This window comes from Poecilia latipinna, unplaced genomic scaffold, assembly GCF_001443285.1.
Source record: "Poecilia latipinna isolate Pla-1442-1.1 unplaced genomic scaffold, P_latipinna-1.0 Scaffold989, whole genome shotgun sequence".
Lineage (NCBI taxonomy): Eukaryota > Metazoa > Chordata > Actinopteri > Cyprinodontiformes > Poeciliidae > Poecilia > Poecilia latipinna.
In genome coordinates this window covers 284,952-303,699 of record NW_015113605.1, presented here as the reverse complement: position 1 = coordinate 303,699, position 18,748 = coordinate 284,952, and the positions used below count along the sequence as shown (strand labels likewise).

The window sequence follows — 18,748 nt, the reverse complement described above, 5'->3', positions numbered from 1 at the left end:
AGATCATCTAAGTTTTTAGCAAATTGATGAAAACTCAACAACATGAATGACTGGTTAGCTCAGCTGGTCAGAACATGGTGCTAATAATGTCCAAGGTCATGGGTTCAATTCCCACACTGGCCAATTGAAACCTAAAGTCTTATTCAAAGCAGCAGAAGTCCTTAAATTTAACCACTATTTATATTGACAATGATAAGTTTTCTCAAATCTTCATTGTTACGATCATGTAAGTTTTCTTAAGTCGATAGAAACTCAACAACATGTATGGCTGGTTAGTTCAGCTGGTCGAAGCGTGTTTCTAATAACGCCAAGGTCATGGGTTCAATCATCATCCTGGCTAATTCCTATCTAATGTCTTTCAGGAAAATCAACAGATACAAAAGGCTGCAATATCAAATATTATGCATGAAAAACATTAGAATATGAACACTTCTTAAATCTTCATTGCTAAGATCATGTAAGTTGTTCTTAAATCCATGAAAACTTGACATTACAAAAGGTAGTTTAGCTCAGCTGGTCAGTGTGTGATGCTAGTAATGCTGAGGTCATGGGTTCAATACCCACTCTAGTCAAATCTAAAGTATAATGAAAATCAACACATAAAAAGCCTGGAAAATAAATTATTATACATGTTGATTTTGGAAAAACATTAGAATATGAGCACTTTTCTTAAACCTTCATTGTTAAGATCATGTAAGTTGTTTTTAAATCAATGGAATCTCAACAGCATGTATGGCTGGGTAGCTCAGATGGTCAGAGGGTAGTGCTAATACTTCCAAGGTTATGGGTTCAAGCCCCATACTGGCTAGTAGAAGCATAAAGTCTTTTAGACAATCAACACTTCACAACAAAAACAGCTGGAGAAACATTTTAATATGAGTGCTTTTTTCAAATCTTCATTGTGGTAAGATCATGTAAGTTTTCTTTTAATCCATGAAAAATCATCATTATTTAAGGTGGGTTAGCTCAGCTGGTCAGAGCGTGGTACTAACAACACCAAGGTCAAGGGTTCAATCCCCACACTGGACATTTAAAGTCTTTCAGACAATCAACACCTCAAAATAAAGAAAGGATGGGAAATAAAATAAATACCTTGAAATAAAAAATTGCTCTGAAATACAATCAACACTTCAAAATAAAATATACTTACATGCATGTTGATTTTGAAAAACATTAAGTCAAGATTATCTAAATTTTTGGTAAATCGATGAAAACTCATTCATATCAATAGCTGGTTAGCTCATCTGGTCAGAACGTGGTGCTAATAATGGCAAGGTCATGGGTTCAATCCCCACACTGGCCAATTGAAGCATAAAGTCTTTCAAGCAACACTTAGAAATAAAAAAGGATGGAAAATAAAATCAACATTTCAAAATATATATATAAAAATGGTGGACAATAAATTCAACACTATTATTATAAGTGTTTTGGGTAAGATTGCATGAATTTTAAGGTTTAGTGGTCATAAAGTGTCACAGATTAAGAATACAACAACAAATTCAAATCTACGGTCGGGTTTTCTTTTTGGAACTGGAGAAGCTAGAAGTTGTACTTACCGGACTGATTAGAGAAGGGACCGGAAGTGTTGCCGTACTGAAGTGTGAAAGTAGCGGAGTGATGAATTTGTTTGTTAAACGTCTTGTTTAGTTTATTACAGTAAACATGGCGGCTAAACGTAAAGCGGACGCGACGGTTCCTGCGGAGGAGAGCGACCAGCTGCTGATCCGCCCGCTGTGAGTTTAAATCGGACAATTTTATCCCCGAGTCCGTTGCTCGTACACCAAATTCCATTCACAAAACACAACTTTTCGGATTTTATCGCATATATGTTCCCAAACACATTATATACTGGTTTTATAAATAATAATAAGGATAATCTTTTCAATTCGGTGACAAGTAAAAGTTTGATGATTATATTTTAGTAGCCTTTACACACAAATTTGTCCTATTTTTATAATACTTTGAAATTTTCCCTCGCTCCCCGTTTAATTGTAACTCGTTTAATATCATTCTTTGACTGTATGTAATTCAAACTGAAGACTATAAAGTCAGATTTTTTTTTCTTTTTAAAGACTTTATATATATATATAAAATCTGGATGAAAGTTATGGTTTCATGGTGCGTTTGTGTGCAGAGGAGCCGGTCAGGAAGTTGGACGATCCTGCATAATTCTGGAGTTCAAAGGCAGAAAAATCATGGTAACTCTGTTTTTCCTTTTATTTCTTGTTATTTCCCGGACAAACTGAAAACCCCAGATTGTAAAATTGTACCTCTGTTTACCTCCAGCTGGACTGCGGGATCCATCCTGGTCTGGAGGGGATGGACGCTCTGCCCTACATCGACCTGATCGACCCGGCTGAGATCGACCTGCTGCTCATCAGCCAGTGAGTTCAGGAAACCAGCATCAAACTCCTCTCAGACCTGCAGTAGCGGTGATGTGGATGGGAGATTAGCCAAATTGCTACAGCTCTGTCCTCTTTCAGCTTCCACTTGGACCACTGTGGAGCGCTTCCCTGGTTCCTGCAGAAGACCAGCTTTAAAGGACGTACTTTCATGACACACGCCACCAAGGCCATCTACCGCTGGCTGCTGTCCGACTACGTCAAAGTCAGGTGAGTTCAGGGGCCATCATATATGGAAATATCTTGAAATAAATAAATATACCATTAAACCTCTAAACAAATATGTAATATAATTTTGAATGATAAAATTAAGTATTTTTTTCTGGATTTTTTTTTAAAAAATATGTAATATTAATATTTCACTCCATATTTAATTATATTTTTGGTGTGGTCATACACTGAAACGTTTGGGAAACTCAGGACTATTTACCTGCTTTTTGTTGGGGGGGGGGGATGCTAATTGTTTGCATTTTAATAGTTCAGGGGGACCAAAGTTGAGTCATGCCCAAGGCACCATTCCTACTACAACCACCACTGTTTATGTGGACAAACTTGGGCAGTAAAGTGGATTCTGGTTCTTCTAATGGAAATTTAGCATAAAATGAAAGAAAAAGTCTTGGTGGATATTAATCTGGAGGTCTTCTGATCTGACCAAAATAACCCTGAAAACAGAAACTGCATACTTTGATCATTGAAAATGATCAGATTGTTTTCCTCTCTCTCAGTAACATCTCAGCAGACGACATGCTGTACACCGAGACGGACCTGGAGGACAGCATGGAGAAGATCGAAACCATCAACTTCCATGAGGTGAAAGAAGTGGCAGGCATCAAGTTCTGGTGTTACCACGCCGGCCACGTTCTGGGCGCCGCCATGTTCATGATCGAGATCGCCGGCGTCAAGGTCCGTCTATAAAAATATTAAAATCTGGAGTGAATATGAAGCACTCTGACTAATAGGAGCAGAGATTTTCCTTCTCTAAGTGTTTGTGTTTTGGTGCAGCTGCTGTACACCGGAGACTTCTCCCGGCAGGAGGACAGACACCTGATGGCGGCGGAGATCCCCAGCGTGAAGCCAGATATCCTCATCACAGTGAGTCACCAGACTGAAGCAGCTCCCCTGCAACCCACCACCAATTAAACTGTTTAAAACCATTTTGAAGCTTCTGTTAAAGCTGTTTTATTTAATCTGTGCCACATTATAGTGCCCTCTAGTGTTGAATGTAGACCAAAGCTCTGTTAATGATAACTTATATTTTGCTTTTTTGTCACACAAATCATCATTATAACTATCAATGAGTCTTTAACAGTTTCGAATGTGGCTTTGTAAAGAAACAGATTGAGGGATTTTAGCTCATTTTCTGTGCAGAAAAAAGGTGAGGCTTCAGGTAGTTTCAGTGACTAACCTTCCAGAGAATATCTAGAGGTATCATGAAAATGTACCAGAACATTTGAGATGCGCTGACATGTTTTTGTGCGACAGGAGTCGACGTACGGGACCCACATCCATGAGAAACGGGAGGAGAGAGAGGCCCGGTTCTGCAACACGGTGCACGACATCGTGAACCGCGAGGGCCGCTGCCTGATCCCCGTGTTCGCCTTGGGACGAGCCCAGGAGCTGCTGCTCATCCTGGGTGAGTCCGGCTCCATTGCATCCTCTTACAGTACGGTGGTTCTGTAAGTCTGATCGATCTGGATCTGCTTCTGACCCAGACGAGTACTGGCAGAACCACCCGGAGCTCCACGACATTCCCATCTACTACGCCTCATCTCTGGCCAGGAAGTGCATGGCCGTCTACCAGACCTACATCAACGCCATGAACGACAAGATCCGCAAGGCCATCAACGTCAACAACCCCTTCGTCTTCAAGCACATCAGCAACCTGAAGGTCTCTGAGCGTGCTCAGTACGGCGTCCAGCTGTGGCTCGACCAATCACTGATTGTGTTTGTGTCTTTTGTTTTCAGAGCATGGATCATTTTGACGACATCGGCCCCAGCGTGGTGATGGCGTCGCCTGGTATGATGCAGAGCGGACTCTCCAGAGAGCTGTTTGAGAGCTGGTGCACCGATAGGAGGAACGGCGTCATCATCGCCGGGTACTGTGTGGAGGGAACGCTGGCCAAGGTGATCCAGATAAAAATTGGCCTGCTAATATCAGTTAGCGGATGTTGGCAGCATTATGTTCACTGAGGTTCAGTTATGCTGTTTTTAATCCACATTAGAGCTCAGATAAAACTCACTGGTTATAATGGCTCACTGACTTCACACCTGCTCACCAAGTGTGTAATCAGGTCAAAGGTTTGACCAGACCAGAAGCTGGTGGTGCAAGAGCTCCCTCTTGTGGTAGATATGTGTTGTCATGTCTGACAAAGTGCTGTTGTGCCGCAGCACATCATGACTGAACCTGAGGAGATCACCACCATGTCGGGTCAGAAGCTTCCTCTGAAGATGTCTGTGGACTACATCTCCTTCTCGGCTCACACCGACTACCAGCAGACCAGCGAGTTCATCAGAGCTCTCAAACCTCCCCACGTGGTAATCCGGGCTCCCCGCTCCGTCCAGATCTGAGTCGAGATCAAAAAACTGACTGGTCTTCGTTTGGTCCTGCAGATTCTGGTCCACGGCGAGCAGAACGAGATGGCCCGCCTGAAGGCGGCTCTGATCCGGGAGTACGAGGACAATGACGAGGTCCACATCGAGGTCCACAACCCGAGGAACACCGAGGCCGTAACGCTCACCTTCAGAGGAGAGAAGCTGGCGAAGGTCCGTCTCGGCGTGTTTGCGAACACACAATGCAATCCGATGGCGTTTTAACTCCCAGCATGCCCTGCTGCAGGTGATGGGCGCGCTCGCAGACGAGAAGTGCGCTCAGGGCCAGAGGGTCTCTGGGATCCTGGTCAAGAGGAACTTTAACTACCACATCATGACCCCAACTGACCTCTCCAGTGAGTAACTGTCCAGTCCAATCACAGAGCTGATGCTGCATGCAAGTTGCTCTCAAAACTGGGATTTCAGACTTCTCAGTTGGAAAAATCATCTGGAACGCCCTCCGAAGTCGGATTTCCTACTGGGAAATTAAGAGGAGCTCCGACTACTCCAATTACGATTTGTACGGCCGGTTTTACTTTTCAAAATGGCCGCTCCTCACATCAACAGTAGTAAGATGTGGGCGGGGCTTCACCTGGTGTACCTTCAGCCTGGCGGGCCACCAGGCTTTACTTTGACCCCACCAGGCTAAGCATTGTTTTATTTATTTAATTCTTCTTTAGTGTTTGTCTTTTTCAGGCTTTATAGTTGGTGGTTAGTTACTGTTAACCTTTTGTGAACTGAACTTTGAACTAGTTCTTCTTAACTTTGAACTTCCACAGTACTGAACAAACTTTTGGGAACTTAAATGCAAACATCTGGTTTTAAGATGTCAGTAGTAGTTCCTGTTCCTTTAGTTTTAGTTTTTCCTGCGGTTCTGTGTCCCTGAATGCACCGCGCCGTGGTGTGTTCATGTTGCTTGGTTCCCTCTCTGTCCAGACTACACGGATCTGTCCGTTGGCATGGTGACCCAGACTCAGGCCATCCCGTTCACCGGACCCATCTCCCTGCTGGTGAGCCAGCTGAGGAACCTGGCAGGTAAACCAAAAACAGAAACTCACATGAGGTTTTATTTCCAGACGCTTTATTCCAGCCTCTTTTAGGGAATTACTCTGCTTCTTTTCTGACTGACAAACACGTTGTCCATGTTTTACACCCGCTTTACTCTCACTGAGGAGGCTAAATCTCACCTGAGGTGTTTTGGTGTTTCTGTGCAGGTGATGTGCAGCAGGTGGAGAAGGCGGAGAAAATCACAGTGAAGATCTTTGAAAGCATCACATTGGTTCATGAAGCCGGCATGGTGCTGCTGGAGGTCAGACTATTTATAAGCTGCGTCATATGATGGCTAACTTTGTGATAAATTGTAATATTTTGTGTTTTAAAGGCTTAAATTTTAATTTGGAGGTCTAAAACATACTTGGTAATATAAAACCTAAGATTGTAATTTTGATGAAAAAAAAAAGAAAATATGTTATAATTTGGGTTTCACTTTACACATTGATATCCTCAGTCAAAATATACAAAAGCAATAAAAGTATGGAATGCCAGAAGACTCAAAACTGGCAATCAGTTTCAGTGTACAAAAAATAAATTTGCTTTTTATTATTTGTCTTTGTTTAACATATATTTTACTTGCATTTTTAAAAATAAAAGAAATATCAAAAAATAAAAAAAATTGAAATCTGGTAAGGAAATACAGGAAATTGTTTAACAACTGTTCATGTACATAGGAAATTATAAATTAATATAATAAATAATGTGTAAAATATGAGTTTGAAACATTTATTTGAAGTATAAAGTTTTTTTCTGCGTATTAAATCAACTAATTTAGTTTTATCTTCATGTTTACTTGCTTGCATGAAAAAACAAATATTTAAATTAAAAACACTATTTTTATGTTAGTTTCAAATTAGCATAGTGTTTGTAATATTTCTCTAACTAATGTAATATGAAGTTTAATTATTATTTTACAGATTTCTTTATATTTAAAGGTTTTTCTCCAACAGTGCAGCTGGTTGTTTATGTCAAATGTCTGTTTCCTCCTCAGTGGGTCGCCAACCCGCTCAACGACATGTACGCAGACGCCGTCGCCACTGTGGTTCTGGAGGTCCAGTCCAATCCCAGCGCCCAGAAGTGTCAGTAAACGCAACACGACCGCCTGCAGGGGGCGCTCTGGGACTCGGCTGGAGCCTCTGACCTTTGTTTGCTTGTTTTTCAGTCCTGGACAGGAAGGAGACCTTCGACATGGAGGTGTTTGTGGAGCGTCTGGAGCTCATGATGCAGTGAGTCCACACGGCACACAAACCGCTGTTTTCAAAATAAAAGCCCGACAACTGGAGCAGCAACCTGATCGCTTTGTGTGTTGCAGTGACATGTTCGGGGACGACTGCGTAAATTTCAAAGACAGCAGGAATTTGTTTGTGACGGTGGACGGCGCCACGGCAACAATCGACCCGGAGACGAGAGTGAGTACAAAGAAAGTGGCGCTGCTGTATGTTCCAATACAGCAGCGCCCTCTTCAGGCCGAGAAGATTTCTGTTTTCTTATACAAAAGGAGAAAAAATATGGAATGCCGGAAGTGCCAATAAATACATCTGCTTTTTATTACTTCTCCTGGTTAACATATACAGTCCATACATTCTAAAAAATTTTTAGTTGATATCATTATATAAAATCTACTTTTTTGAACTTTACATCATGTTATGTTATTCCCTCATCAAAAATATTCCTGCAGTGTTGCCTTGATTCTTTTGTGCATGTTTGAGATTTTTTTTAATCTCCATGGCAACATAGCTCCATCTTCAAGGACACTCCCCCCCACTCAGCACCTTCAGACTAGCCAGCAGCAATTAGCAAACAGCTGGTGGAGCTGCAGAGCTCATTACAGGAGCTACTGCTCAGAGCAACGCTGGTAAAAACTTTGTTAAAGGGTGAATAGAGGAGCCATGTTGTGATGACTTCCTGAAGGCGGAGCTTCAGAGTCAGTTTTTAAAAAGACAGGCCCAATTTGGAGGCGTTAAATTTTCTAGTCAAATTTTTTTTAAGTCATATTTGATTTAATATATCAGCATTTTTGTAACAATTTTTGTAACAACTGAATTTAATCCTGCAGGCGGTGACGTGTCTGGACGACGAGCCTCTGAGAGAAATGATTGAAGTCGCCGTCCATCGACTCTTTGAGGCCCTCACGCCCGTCTTCTGACAGGCCACGCCCACTTTATTCCAACTGATTATTTTGTTTACAACACAGCTGTTGTCAGACGTCCGTAACGATTGTTTTTGTACAAGATAAAACTAATTTTGTGAGATTTCTCCGACTTGTCCTACTTTTCTTACAGGAAATTCAGTGTTTAGTTTGACAATTTTTGAAAATAAATCTAATTAATTCCTGTTATTTAAATTTGTTCTGGAACATTTATATCTTATTAACCTGTTAGATTTCTATAAATGTAATTTTCTTCCAGATTGTCCAGCTCTGACTGCAATCGAGGTGATTACATGAATCAAATCAATAATATTTATCCATTGGAGGAAACTTAGGTTATTTTGGTGAGATTAGAACCACAATAAATGGAAATGCGATGTAATACAAAGGTTTCAGACCACATACATATTTCATTATTATTTTTAATCAACATATTTCTAAAGTTTGTGAAAATACACCTGACATGTATGTGTGTTAGGAGTTTCTGTTAATTTTTAACACTTTTTTGCATATTTACTGCAGTTTGCTATTTTTTTCTAATTTTATTTAAACCAAATTCTTCAGCTGAATAAATGAAGATTTTAAAGCTTTTGTAAAATGAAAACATGCAGAAGGTTTTCTGAACAGTAGTTTTTATTTTTCATGTAAAAGCTGCAGTTTTTGAACATTTAAATAAAAGTAAACGCATTAAAACAAAAAGACACAACATCCCAAAATACTGACAGAGGTGGTTTTAACACTTTAACAGATATTTAATACAATAAAACAAAAATACAACACTTTTTTTTTCACCAAAACTATAAAGTTTGGTCTAATTCTTTGGTTTTAATTTAGATTTGTACAAGTCTTGTTGTTTCAAAGCAGTTTATAGCATATTTAAAAATATCAACCATCTTTAAATTGTTTTCTAAAGTTTTACTGCGTTTTTGATTGTTTTTTTTCTCTAAAGTGAGTTTCATTCGCTTTAGAGAAATACAAACTTTAAAAAACACGAATAAAAAGCACCATCCTGTTAAACAAAACTTTAACTTTAGTCCCACAAACTGTTTTAAATCGTGTAAAAATAAATATTTTCTGTAAAATATCTTGCAAAACTGTATAAAAATGCAGAATTTTTTGTCTTTCACATTCATCGTGTGAAAATGAGAAAATATGAATTTTGCAGTAGTTCATGCTTAAATGTCTTGGTCTCTTATTTTGAAGAATATTTGTTGAGGCGATTTTGAAAGTTTAAAGAAAAAACCTTCACATTTTTTATTTATGAATCCCAGATTTTCTGGTTAAATTAATTTTAGATCCACTGCTGACATGTAAAGTCAGTAAAATTTAACAGTTTTTTGGTTATTCTTTGGGCTTAGTGTGGTTAAGCTCTAAGCATCTGGGGGTTATCAGTTGGTAAGTGATATTTCTTTTTGAAATTATTTAGATACAAGTAGCTACTTATATCTTTGAGATTTTGACTTTTTGTCAATGTTTCATTATGTCGACATAAAGCCTCTCGCTTGCTTTTTTTGCCAACAGTCTGTTCCTGAAGACCATTTTGTTGTAATTCAGTATTTAATGTATTTAATGAAACACTGAATTCATTATCTGAAGATGTTGAAACAAGTCAGAGCAGTTTGGTTTATGATTTATTTCATTATCTTTAGCCAAATCTTATGTTCCTCTGTGTAAACTTGAACTGCTGCATTCAGCTCCATGTGACGTGATCAGTTTCATTCTCCCATTATCTTAAGATAAAAGCGAGCTCTGCTGTTATAACAGTTTCAACTCTTATGTTTAACATAATTTGAGCTCATTTTGTTTTACAGAAATCATAAAAGTTGACACCTGTTTTGGTCTCATTTCATCTCATTTTGATAACCAGAATCAGAGAAATATGAGACAAAATAAGTTTTATTTATACAAGAATCAAGTTATTATCTTTCTTACCTCAGTTATTTAGAATGAAATTAAAGACTGCTTCCATTTTTTTATAAACTATGTTTAGGCAGTGGATACTATGGATAATTCATTCTGATAAGAATCAAAAACACAAATTTAAATTTAATTTTTAGCTCCCTTTCACATCTCTCAAACTGAGAGGTTTTAAATTTCAGCAGATCCTATTTTTAACCCCTATCAGGACTTTATTGGAACTGATGATTGGTTGACATCTTTGCGCTTTAATTGTGAAAATATTGGACCTTGAGGTGGAAAAGCAGAGTGGGAAGATGTTAGCATTGTGATGAGATCAGAAAAAAAATGGATTTTTATATCAAATAATTAAAAATGCTAAAACTTCAATGTATTCTTTCAACCACTGAAGTGCAAAGTTAAAAGTTGTACCTTTTTAGAAGGGAAAATGAGTGACGAACACAAAAAAAGATCAGAAAATTATTTAAAAAATAAACAGATTATAAATCGACACCAAGCTGTGTTTGAAAATGGCTTCATTGTGTTACCTGAGACAGCTGGAGGTGAGCTCAGGGATCAGCTTTAAGGAACGGATGAGGGGCAGCAGCGCCCCCTGGCAGCGTCTCTCAGCACTGAGTCTCCTTGCTGTCGATCTGATGTTGCCTCTGAAGTCTGAACAGCTTTGACTTGTTGCTGCGTCTCATCGGGTTTGTCTCCGTCAGGTCCTCAAATGAACGGCGAGTAGCTCCAGCCGGGCGCCCGAACGCCTCCTGCAGCTCCTCCTCATCCAGGTGGGAGTCCAGGCTGGGGTTCTCCAAGATGGTGGCCATGTGGGGCGCATCCAGAGGCGGGGATGTGTGGCTCGAGGCGGGGGCGGCACCGAAGACCGGCGGTGTGCTGGCAAGCTGCGGGCTGATCGGTGGGAGCCGCACAGGGGCGGGCGGGAAGTTTAGAGGCTTGAAGATCCGGACAGAAGCAGAATCAAGGCTGCTCAGGAGCTCGGCATTCTGGGAAAAAAAAGGACTGTCAGTGTGGTGATGACTAGACTGGAACCTGCTGTCAACCTTCAGTTATCTGAAAGTAAACAGAAGGAAATCAAAGGACAGTGGTCAGCACCGCTAACTAAAAAGTTACTTATGCAAACCCCAAGTCATAAACATTAGTCCCACTAACGCTAAAGTGCTACCAGCATGGTATTTAGTAGAAAACAATGCTAACAATGTTAGCATTGTTAAATTCAACAACTATTCAACCATGTTGCTCCTGTTCATGCTAAACGTTAACAAAGTTGGCTCAAGAACTAAGTGGAAAATTAGCTCCATTATTAGCAGAAATGTGCCCACCACTGCAAAAGTATTTGTAAAGGATTTCTTTCTAGAGGATCTGTTAAGCCAAAAAACTCCCCAATCTGAAGTTTAACATAGACGAAGCTGCAACACCTTAAGATAAACTTCCTCTGTTGTTTTCTCTGACGTTCCTGTGGCTTCTACAGCTGTACGGCTCTTCGACCAAATCCCAGTGAAACCTGACCATTGAATGCCTCAAACTAAAGCAGGGTTTTCCTTTACCCTGAAATGATCACCAAGTCTGAAACTGATTAAAAACTTTGGCTCAGAGTCAGTAAGAGCTTCCTCTCCACTGTGAAGTCTTAGTGTAGCTGTTTAATCTCCGGTTTGGGTTTAGCCTCTGTTAGCAGCGTGATCCTCAGTATGTTGGTGTGAAAATAGGCAGGAACATGTAGGGGAAGCTGTGGTTGACACTCAGATGACGTCATTTTGTGCATCTACTCTTGAGGCCAGTTTCTCAGAAATCCCTTGGTACATTTGCACGTTGTTGATTGTCCCGTTGAGTCGAAGGTATGTATGCTCTTCTCCCACAACTGATGAAAAGGTTGGACCTCAAGAAATTGATTTGCAGCTACTACAGTTTCATCATAGGCTGAAAATGGTGGTTAAGATGTTATTGATGTGAATTCACGGGTCAATCAATAAATGCAGTCTGCTGCCAATAAAATTGATTGGCTTCAAGTTAGATTTGACTTGTACCATCTGGTGGAAGTGGTTCCAAATTGGAGATGTTGGCTGCAAAGAGGATGGCACAAAAGCCAATTACAGGAAACTGCAGCTGGTGAGCAGGAGTTTCTGACCTTCAACTAATGCTGACTGGGTTCTCCTAAGGTAAAGGCTAACCAAACGCCAGTGATTATCAGTTTATGTCTTGCCAAAGAACAATGCCATCTTCAACCAGACTGTTTATTGATCTAATAAGCTGTTGGACCTCATGCCTACATCCTGCTATCTGCTATATCTAGCATGACTGAGGACGCTCATACTCACGCTGGAGAAGAATAGAGACTTGGTGGTCTCTTCATACTGTCTATCCATCTTCTTGTCCTGGAAGTACAGAAAGCAGAACAAAGTTACGGCTTTCAGGGAGAAAAAACCCCAGAGAGGCGTCTGTGAGGAGTGACACCAACCACACAGTGGACCAGGATGCTGAAAGGAACCCAGAAGAGGAGCGAGAACGCCACCACTGAGCCCACGATGTTATCAGCCAGGAACTTTCTGAACGTGTTGATGTCGAGTTTATCAATGAAGTCCCACAGACGTTCCACCACATCCTGCACCTGCTTCATGCACTTCCCCTGTACAGACAGGAATGGCTCATTCAGTTTAAGCCCTTATGGTTGATCTGAAGCCTTAAGGGTCCCCAACTCTTTGCTTTGTGTTCAAGGGGATTCAGTAGATGCCTTTTCCATTTTGGGCTTCTGGTTATTGAGGTTGAGGAACAATCATCAGGTTAAACCAACGGGGACTCTTCAGGTCCAGTTTGATGTGTGTCTGTAACTCCTGGTTCTAACCCAGTGATCATCCTTCCCTTTGTCTCTGAATGGCCACTAGAACTAAGAATCACAGAAAACCAGGGCCCTTCTTTATCTTCCTAAAGGAACATTGGTTAGACCAGCTACAGACCTTTGAGTCAGAATGAAAGTACCCCTTTTGGCCCTATGGTTTTGGTAATTTGCACTACTTCTAGCGGTCATCCAGACCGTAAGCAAGGGACTCTTTTTCTGGTTGGCAGACCAGCTATGATGGTGCATTGCCAACACTAAATGGTCATGAGTGTTTGACTCACCGCTCCGTCGCAGAAGCCCACAGTGCAAGGTTTGCCTTTCCGCAAATACACAAAGTCGCCTTTCACGTCAACAAAGGGGCTGCAGACTCCGTTGCTCCCCCGGCAGCAGACTTTACAGGACGAGTTTGTTTCTGGGAAGAAACCAGAAGGTTCGGTTAGACCCGAAGGTTCACAAGGAAGACAGTTTCAGCTTCCAGAAAAAAACAAGTTAGTGTTTCTCGCTACTCATCAGAGAACCAGAACCGCTCTCGAACCCGTGACACTCCCCAGTAGAACCGCTCTCGAACCCGTGACACTCCCCAGTAGAACCGCTCTCGAACCCGTGACACTCCCCAGTAGAACCGCTCTCGAACCCGTGACACTCCCCAGTAGAACCGCTCTCGAACCCATGCAGCAGCGTTACCGTTGCAGGCGCAGGACTCCAGCTTTTTGACCACCTGGCAGAAGGGAACACACTTTCCGCCACGGCATTCCCCGTTGTCCAGACACACAGTTGTATCCGGAGCGTTCTCCGGCGGAGGACACTCACTGCTGTTTCCTGTTGGCAAACAGAACTTTTTGTAATTCATGTATATGTTAAAATATTCGAGAAAAAAAAGTTTATTTTTATACACATATATTTTTAAATAGTTAATATTTCAAATTGAAATATAAATAAAGTTAAGTATTTTTAAAATAGCTCCAGTTTGAAACTTTCAATTAATTCTTCCTTGTTTTGACTGTTAAAAGCAACAAGTGTCCAACAAAACATCTGTATTCCTGTAGAAGAGGAAACCCAGAGTCCTGACCTGTGCAGTAGGAGTGGCCCTTACAGGTGGCGTTGATGGGCTCCTGGCAGACCTCGCCTCTCACCTGGAACCTGCAGTCTTTGCAGCAGGCGCTGTTCCTGTCACTGAACAAAGAAAGATGGCGGATCAGCCGATCGGAGCGGCGTTGAACCCCTGACCTGGAGCGACTCAGACCTGCACTCCGCTCCGTCCTTCAGCCGGCAATCCTGGGTGCAGCAGCGGTCCGAGTTGAAGTGCAGCAACCCCGGGTCGCATTCCTCGCCTTGCTCCACCCGCGAGTTCCCGCACACGTTGACGTTCCTCTCCTTGAAGCAGGACGCCGCTTTGGAGCGCAGCCGCTTCACGATGGACTGCTTGCTGCAGTTGGAGAACAGCTGAAATGGAAAGGAACCGTCATGAAACTTTTTCTGGTTTACAATGGAAAAAACATGGCATCTTGTTGCATGATAGGATTGATGGTTGGTTGCTTATATCATCCATCAGTCCATGGTAGCATCGATCTCTTCTAGCATGCACTGTTGGATGGCTGCTAGCATATGTCTATCTATGTACCCTAGCATCCATCCATCCATGCTAACATCTGTCCATCTATCTATAATATCTCGGCACCTTGTTGTTGACGTGGTCTCCGCTCACAGCGATGGGGTACATGACGTACTTCCCACCCTGATCCTCCCGCGGAGCGCAGTACGGCACGTTGTCTGGGTCATGCTCCGCTCCGAAGTTATGGCCCAGCTCGTGAGTCGTCACCAGGTCTGCTTCCTGTAGAGACAATCCATCAGAAAAAAGCTACAAAAACTGAAAAACCCTCAGAAAGGGCTTCTGGACTTCACCTTGGTCAGGATCGTTTTCCCGTAGTTCTTGGTACTGGTGAGGCCCGTGTTCAGACAGATGAATCCGTGTTTGTTTGCTGTCGAAACACAAGCTGAACAGCAAGTTCAGAAACACTACAGCGATGCTGACGGTAACCTTGACAACTTGTAGAGGAAACTTTGGCGCTTACGTTTGGAGCAGAGCCCTCCGGGAAAGTCTGGTTTGTTTGGCGCCACGTAGGCCAGGCCCAGGGTCCCCTCGTCGAAGTCCTGGTAGGTGAAGAGGTGGGCCAGGCAGACGCTGGAGGCATTCTCTGCAATGTCCACACTGAACTGCTGCAGGAGGTCAGACAGGAAATGGTCAACTCCAAAAAGAGTCAAATACTGAAGGCTTAAATCCAGAGAGGAGCAAATGGGCTCAGAGCTGCAACTAAATCGTTATTCTGATCAGGATGCACTATTTATTTACACTCATTAAAACAGAGCATGGAAGCACTTCCGTCCATGCTAACATCCATCCAGCCATGCTAGCTTCCTAAGCTACAGGTTCCTCTCAACATGGAAGACGAACAGAAGCCCGTTTCTCCCCTTCGCCTGCTAATGTTCAGCATTTCTTACCTCCAGCAGCTTCTTGACGTCCCAGACGTCTTTTCCCTCCACTGGACTGCCCCTCATGTTGAAGTGACTTTCTCCAGGACCGACCTCAGTGGGAGACTTCTGAATGATAATCTGGCAGCAGAAACACAACATCTTCACACTTCAACATCTGGTCGTCTTCACTGCAGCGACCAGCGGCGGCGGCCTCCTCCTCACCTGCTGGATCTGAACTCCGTAACCGCTGAACTCTTCGTCCCATGACGTGTTTCTGTAGATGTCGTCAACGCGGTCGATGAGCTCGATCTGGACAGAGAGAGATGGAGAGGTCAGATCACTAGAAGTGGGGAAAAGAAGCAACATGGAGGCTGTGAGCTAACCAGGTAGTTGATGGTGGTGCTCTCCTCCTTTCGGCCCATGTATTGGTAGAAGCGATGGTCTGCGACCAGCAGCATTGGACACGTGTTCTTCTTATGGTCGGTGACCTGGCGTTTCCCTCTGAACACTGACTCTGAGCAGACAAGATGGACAAATGGTGGGTTGTTTTACAAAAAAATGTAATAACGTAATTTTTACTGTTTTTTGACCAATTTCTGGAGTCTTTCCAGAGATGAATTTGGTTCTTTAAACAGGATTTAGTTGAGAAAGACCAAAGAGATGTTTTGAAAGGACATAAGTTTGAGAGTTTTGTTGCTAATAGATTGGAATAATTATCCACCATAAAACTACTACAAATTTTTCTCAACATGTGAAAATGTTGAAAAATATAGAATGCAGTAAAAATGTGTCAACGGAATATAAACTGCCGTATTTTTCGGAATATAAGCTGCTACTTTTTCCCACACTTTGAAACATGCGGCTTATAGCCCAGTGCGGCTTATGTATGCACGTTTCCAGTTTTTAAAAAAAAACTTTGTGGATGCGGCTTATAGTGAGGTGAGCTCTGTAGTCCGGAAAATACGGTAAATGAGTCAAAACGAGGGGGAGAAAATAGAGTGGTCCAACAACAGAACCTTGTGGTACTCCTTTACTGATTGGGTAGTCAAAAGAAATGGAGCAAGAAAACAGTTGTAGAAGCAGCATAAAGGTCAAGGAGAACAATTTCACAGATACTTCATCATTCCATAAAATCATGGCTGAATTTATGCAAATGGAGGTGATTTTGGAATATATTTACAAATATTTAATTGGAGATTTACCAGAAATGTATCTTTTCATATGATTTTTTTTAAATCATCATACATCAACGAGAGAAAAAGAAATAGTTGAACATCGTAAAACAGAAACTCTCTGTCCGACTTGTTTTGACATCCTACTGACCTTCTTCATCGCCCTTCGTCGCCGTCCTGACCCCCTCCGGTAGAAGGTGAGCGGATTCAGACGCCACGTATCCGCAGACTGAGGGCTGCTGCAGCCTGCTGATGTTCCTGATGTCCTCCGACCGGTAGATCAGGAGGCGGCCATCGGGGGGCGCTGACGTGAACCTCCACAGAGGCTAGAGAGGAACGAGACATTTTAAAGTGACTCCATGTTTATTCACTAGGAACTGAGTTTCTTTGCTCTTTACCTCGATGTTGTACTCCGCCTCGTCCGTCAGGATGTGAGCTGAGAACTCGTGGTCGTCGATATGAGCCTGAACACGAGAGTTTTCCTCCCCTAGAAGAGAGAAAACACAAATATAAAGCAACTCCCTGCTCATTCTTATCAAAGTCGATCAAACATTCATCTAAAGCCTCATTTTCTAAATTCTTTGCCTGGTTTTCAGGGACGTCTGATCCGTCAAGGCTTCTCCAAGGACTCTCATAAACCCAGCGTTTTTTAAAGGACTGAAACCTTGAAGAACACCTTACCGATGACGTGTCCGGTGAAGTAGTTGTGTCTGTTGACCGGGAAGCTTCGTCTCTGTCCATCCTCGTCCTCCACGACGGCCTTGAAATCCTCTGTAAAGATCTCGTTGTTGGTTCTCAGGTAAAGCCTGAAGTTCCTGGAATCAGCAGGAAGAAGGAAAGGGGGAGTTTATATTTTGGATGATCAGCTCAGAGGAATAGGTGAAGTTTTGGGGTCCAACCTCTGCAGGGCGTTGAAGCTCAGCAGCTTCTCCACGTGTGCCTCGGTTTGGACGTCCCGGCGGCGGACGGAGTGGGTCTGCAGGCTGGAGAATGGAAGAACGTCGAAGTTGTCCAGCATGGACCGCAGAGGTTCTGCAGAGGAAGGACACAACAAAAAGTTTAAAACCAAGTAAGGGGTCAGGTGGAGGGAAAACACTGACTAATATCTAATTGACAACAAAAACACACAAGTAATAAAAAAATGTTTTTTTGTATAATTTGATAAATTTGGCCATTGAGATGCTAAAACTGTAATTCTAGATTGGTCAGACAATTTTTGCTCAGATCTCTGAGCAAAAACCAAAAGTTTGATGAAAATGGGTTAAAATATTATTTATACTTATTTTTTTCCACAAATAGAAAAATTAAGTTACATTAAAATTTTAAAACGTCTTTAACTCTTCTTAAGTAGTATTACTGAGGTACTACATGATATTATGAAAAATTACATCTTTAAATCAGCCTTGAGGCAGTGGTCTTAATATCTGGACTCAAAATAAACTGATTTTTTTGTTAGTTCAAGTTTTTCTGGCCCCCAGATCAATGGCCACCATTATGAACTTTCCTGGAATCGCCTCTGTCTCCCTGAATTAACTTCAGTCAGGAGGTTTTCATATAAACCTCCATGTTTGGAGAATTTACCAAACTCTTGCTGCTGTTTGTCTTCGGGTGGAGACACAGCAGGCTCTGTTCTGGAGAGAAAAACTGCAAAAAGTGTCAAAACAACGAAGTTCGCTCCCATGTTGGACAGATTGGTGGATGATCCGCAGCGGGACGGACTCAACGGAGGGAAAGGTCCCGAAAGGTCAGCCGCTAACCTCCGACTTTAAACACATTTTCTATTAGAAACTAAAATATCCGCATCCAGATCGGATGAAGTCATTGTTTGTTACAGAAAGGCGCAGAGAAAACGACTCCAACTCCGCAGAACCAGGAAGACCGAGAACCGATAAGGAAAGCTGGCGAGAAGCAAGGAGGCGGGGCGGAAGTAGGCCTGACGGCTTCAGAATAAAAGCATGAAATCAACAGTAGTAATGGAATTCACACTGAATCAACATTTAGGATGATTAAAAGCAAGAAGCTAGGACCTGTTTAAATTTAATTTAGTAAGCAACTATAATAACTTTAATATACAAAGTCTTGAATAATGCTTTGCGGAACACCAAACCGAATTCATCAGAGTGGCTACAAAATCAGGAAAAAAAGAAAATCTGATTTTTAA

The 18,748-nt window shown here is 42.0% G+C and overlaps 2 protein-coding genes across 4 annotated transcripts; one reads left to right on the top strand and one right to left on the bottom strand.

Annotated features, from left to right (window-relative positions):
• The first annotated feature begins 1,556 nt into the window (after positions 1–1,556).
• On the top strand, positions 1,557–8,388 carry cpsf3 (cleavage and polyadenylation specific factor 3). The gene is made up of 18 exons (XM_015050401.1): positions 1,557–1,733; positions 2,135–2,198; positions 2,287–2,384; positions 2,484–2,612; positions 3,128–3,305; positions 3,405–3,494; positions 3,885–4,035; positions 4,115–4,290; positions 4,368–4,526; positions 4,791–4,937; positions 5,013–5,165; positions 5,239–5,347; positions 5,928–6,026; positions 6,206–6,300; positions 7,036–7,123; positions 7,207–7,270; positions 7,357–7,453; positions 8,101–8,388. Exons 1-18 carry the CDS (start codon positions 1,663–1,665, stop codon positions 8,188–8,190), a joined length of 2,058 nt encoding a protein of 685 aa, XP_014905887.1. The 5' UTR covers positions 1,557–1,662; the 3' UTR covers positions 8,191–8,388.
• Positions 8,389–9,608: 1,220 nt separating this feature from the next.
• Positions 9,609–18,564, bottom strand: adam17b (ADAM metallopeptidase domain 17b). Of its 3 annotated transcripts, none has more exons than XM_015050403.1 (18): positions 18,169–18,564; positions 17,487–17,619; positions 17,269–17,402; positions 16,986–17,074; positions 16,739–16,913; positions 15,799–15,929; positions 15,638–15,724; positions 15,443–15,553; positions 15,016–15,160; positions 14,846–14,922; positions 14,622–14,774; positions 14,187–14,386; positions 14,013–14,116; positions 13,628–13,762; positions 13,225–13,355; positions 12,566–12,733; positions 12,426–12,482; positions 9,609–11,096 (listed from the first exon to the last, which is right to left on the bottom strand). In XM_015050403.1, the coding sequence occupies exons 1-18, from the start codon at positions 18,266–18,268 to the stop codon at positions 10,716–10,718; spliced, it is 2,511 nt and encodes an 836-aa protein (XP_014905889.1). In that variant the 5' UTR covers positions 18,269–18,564; the 3' UTR covers positions 9,609–10,715. The 3 variants fall into 3 exon arrangements, with proteins under 3 accessions (XP_014905889.1, XP_014905888.1, XP_014905890.1); XM_015050402.1 differs by having other exon boundaries at positions 14,846–14,937; positions 18,169–18,561; XM_015050404.1 differs by lacking the exon at positions 12,566–12,733 and having other exon boundaries at positions 14,846–14,937; positions 18,169–18,562.
• Positions 18,565–18,748: the final 184 nt, after the last annotated feature.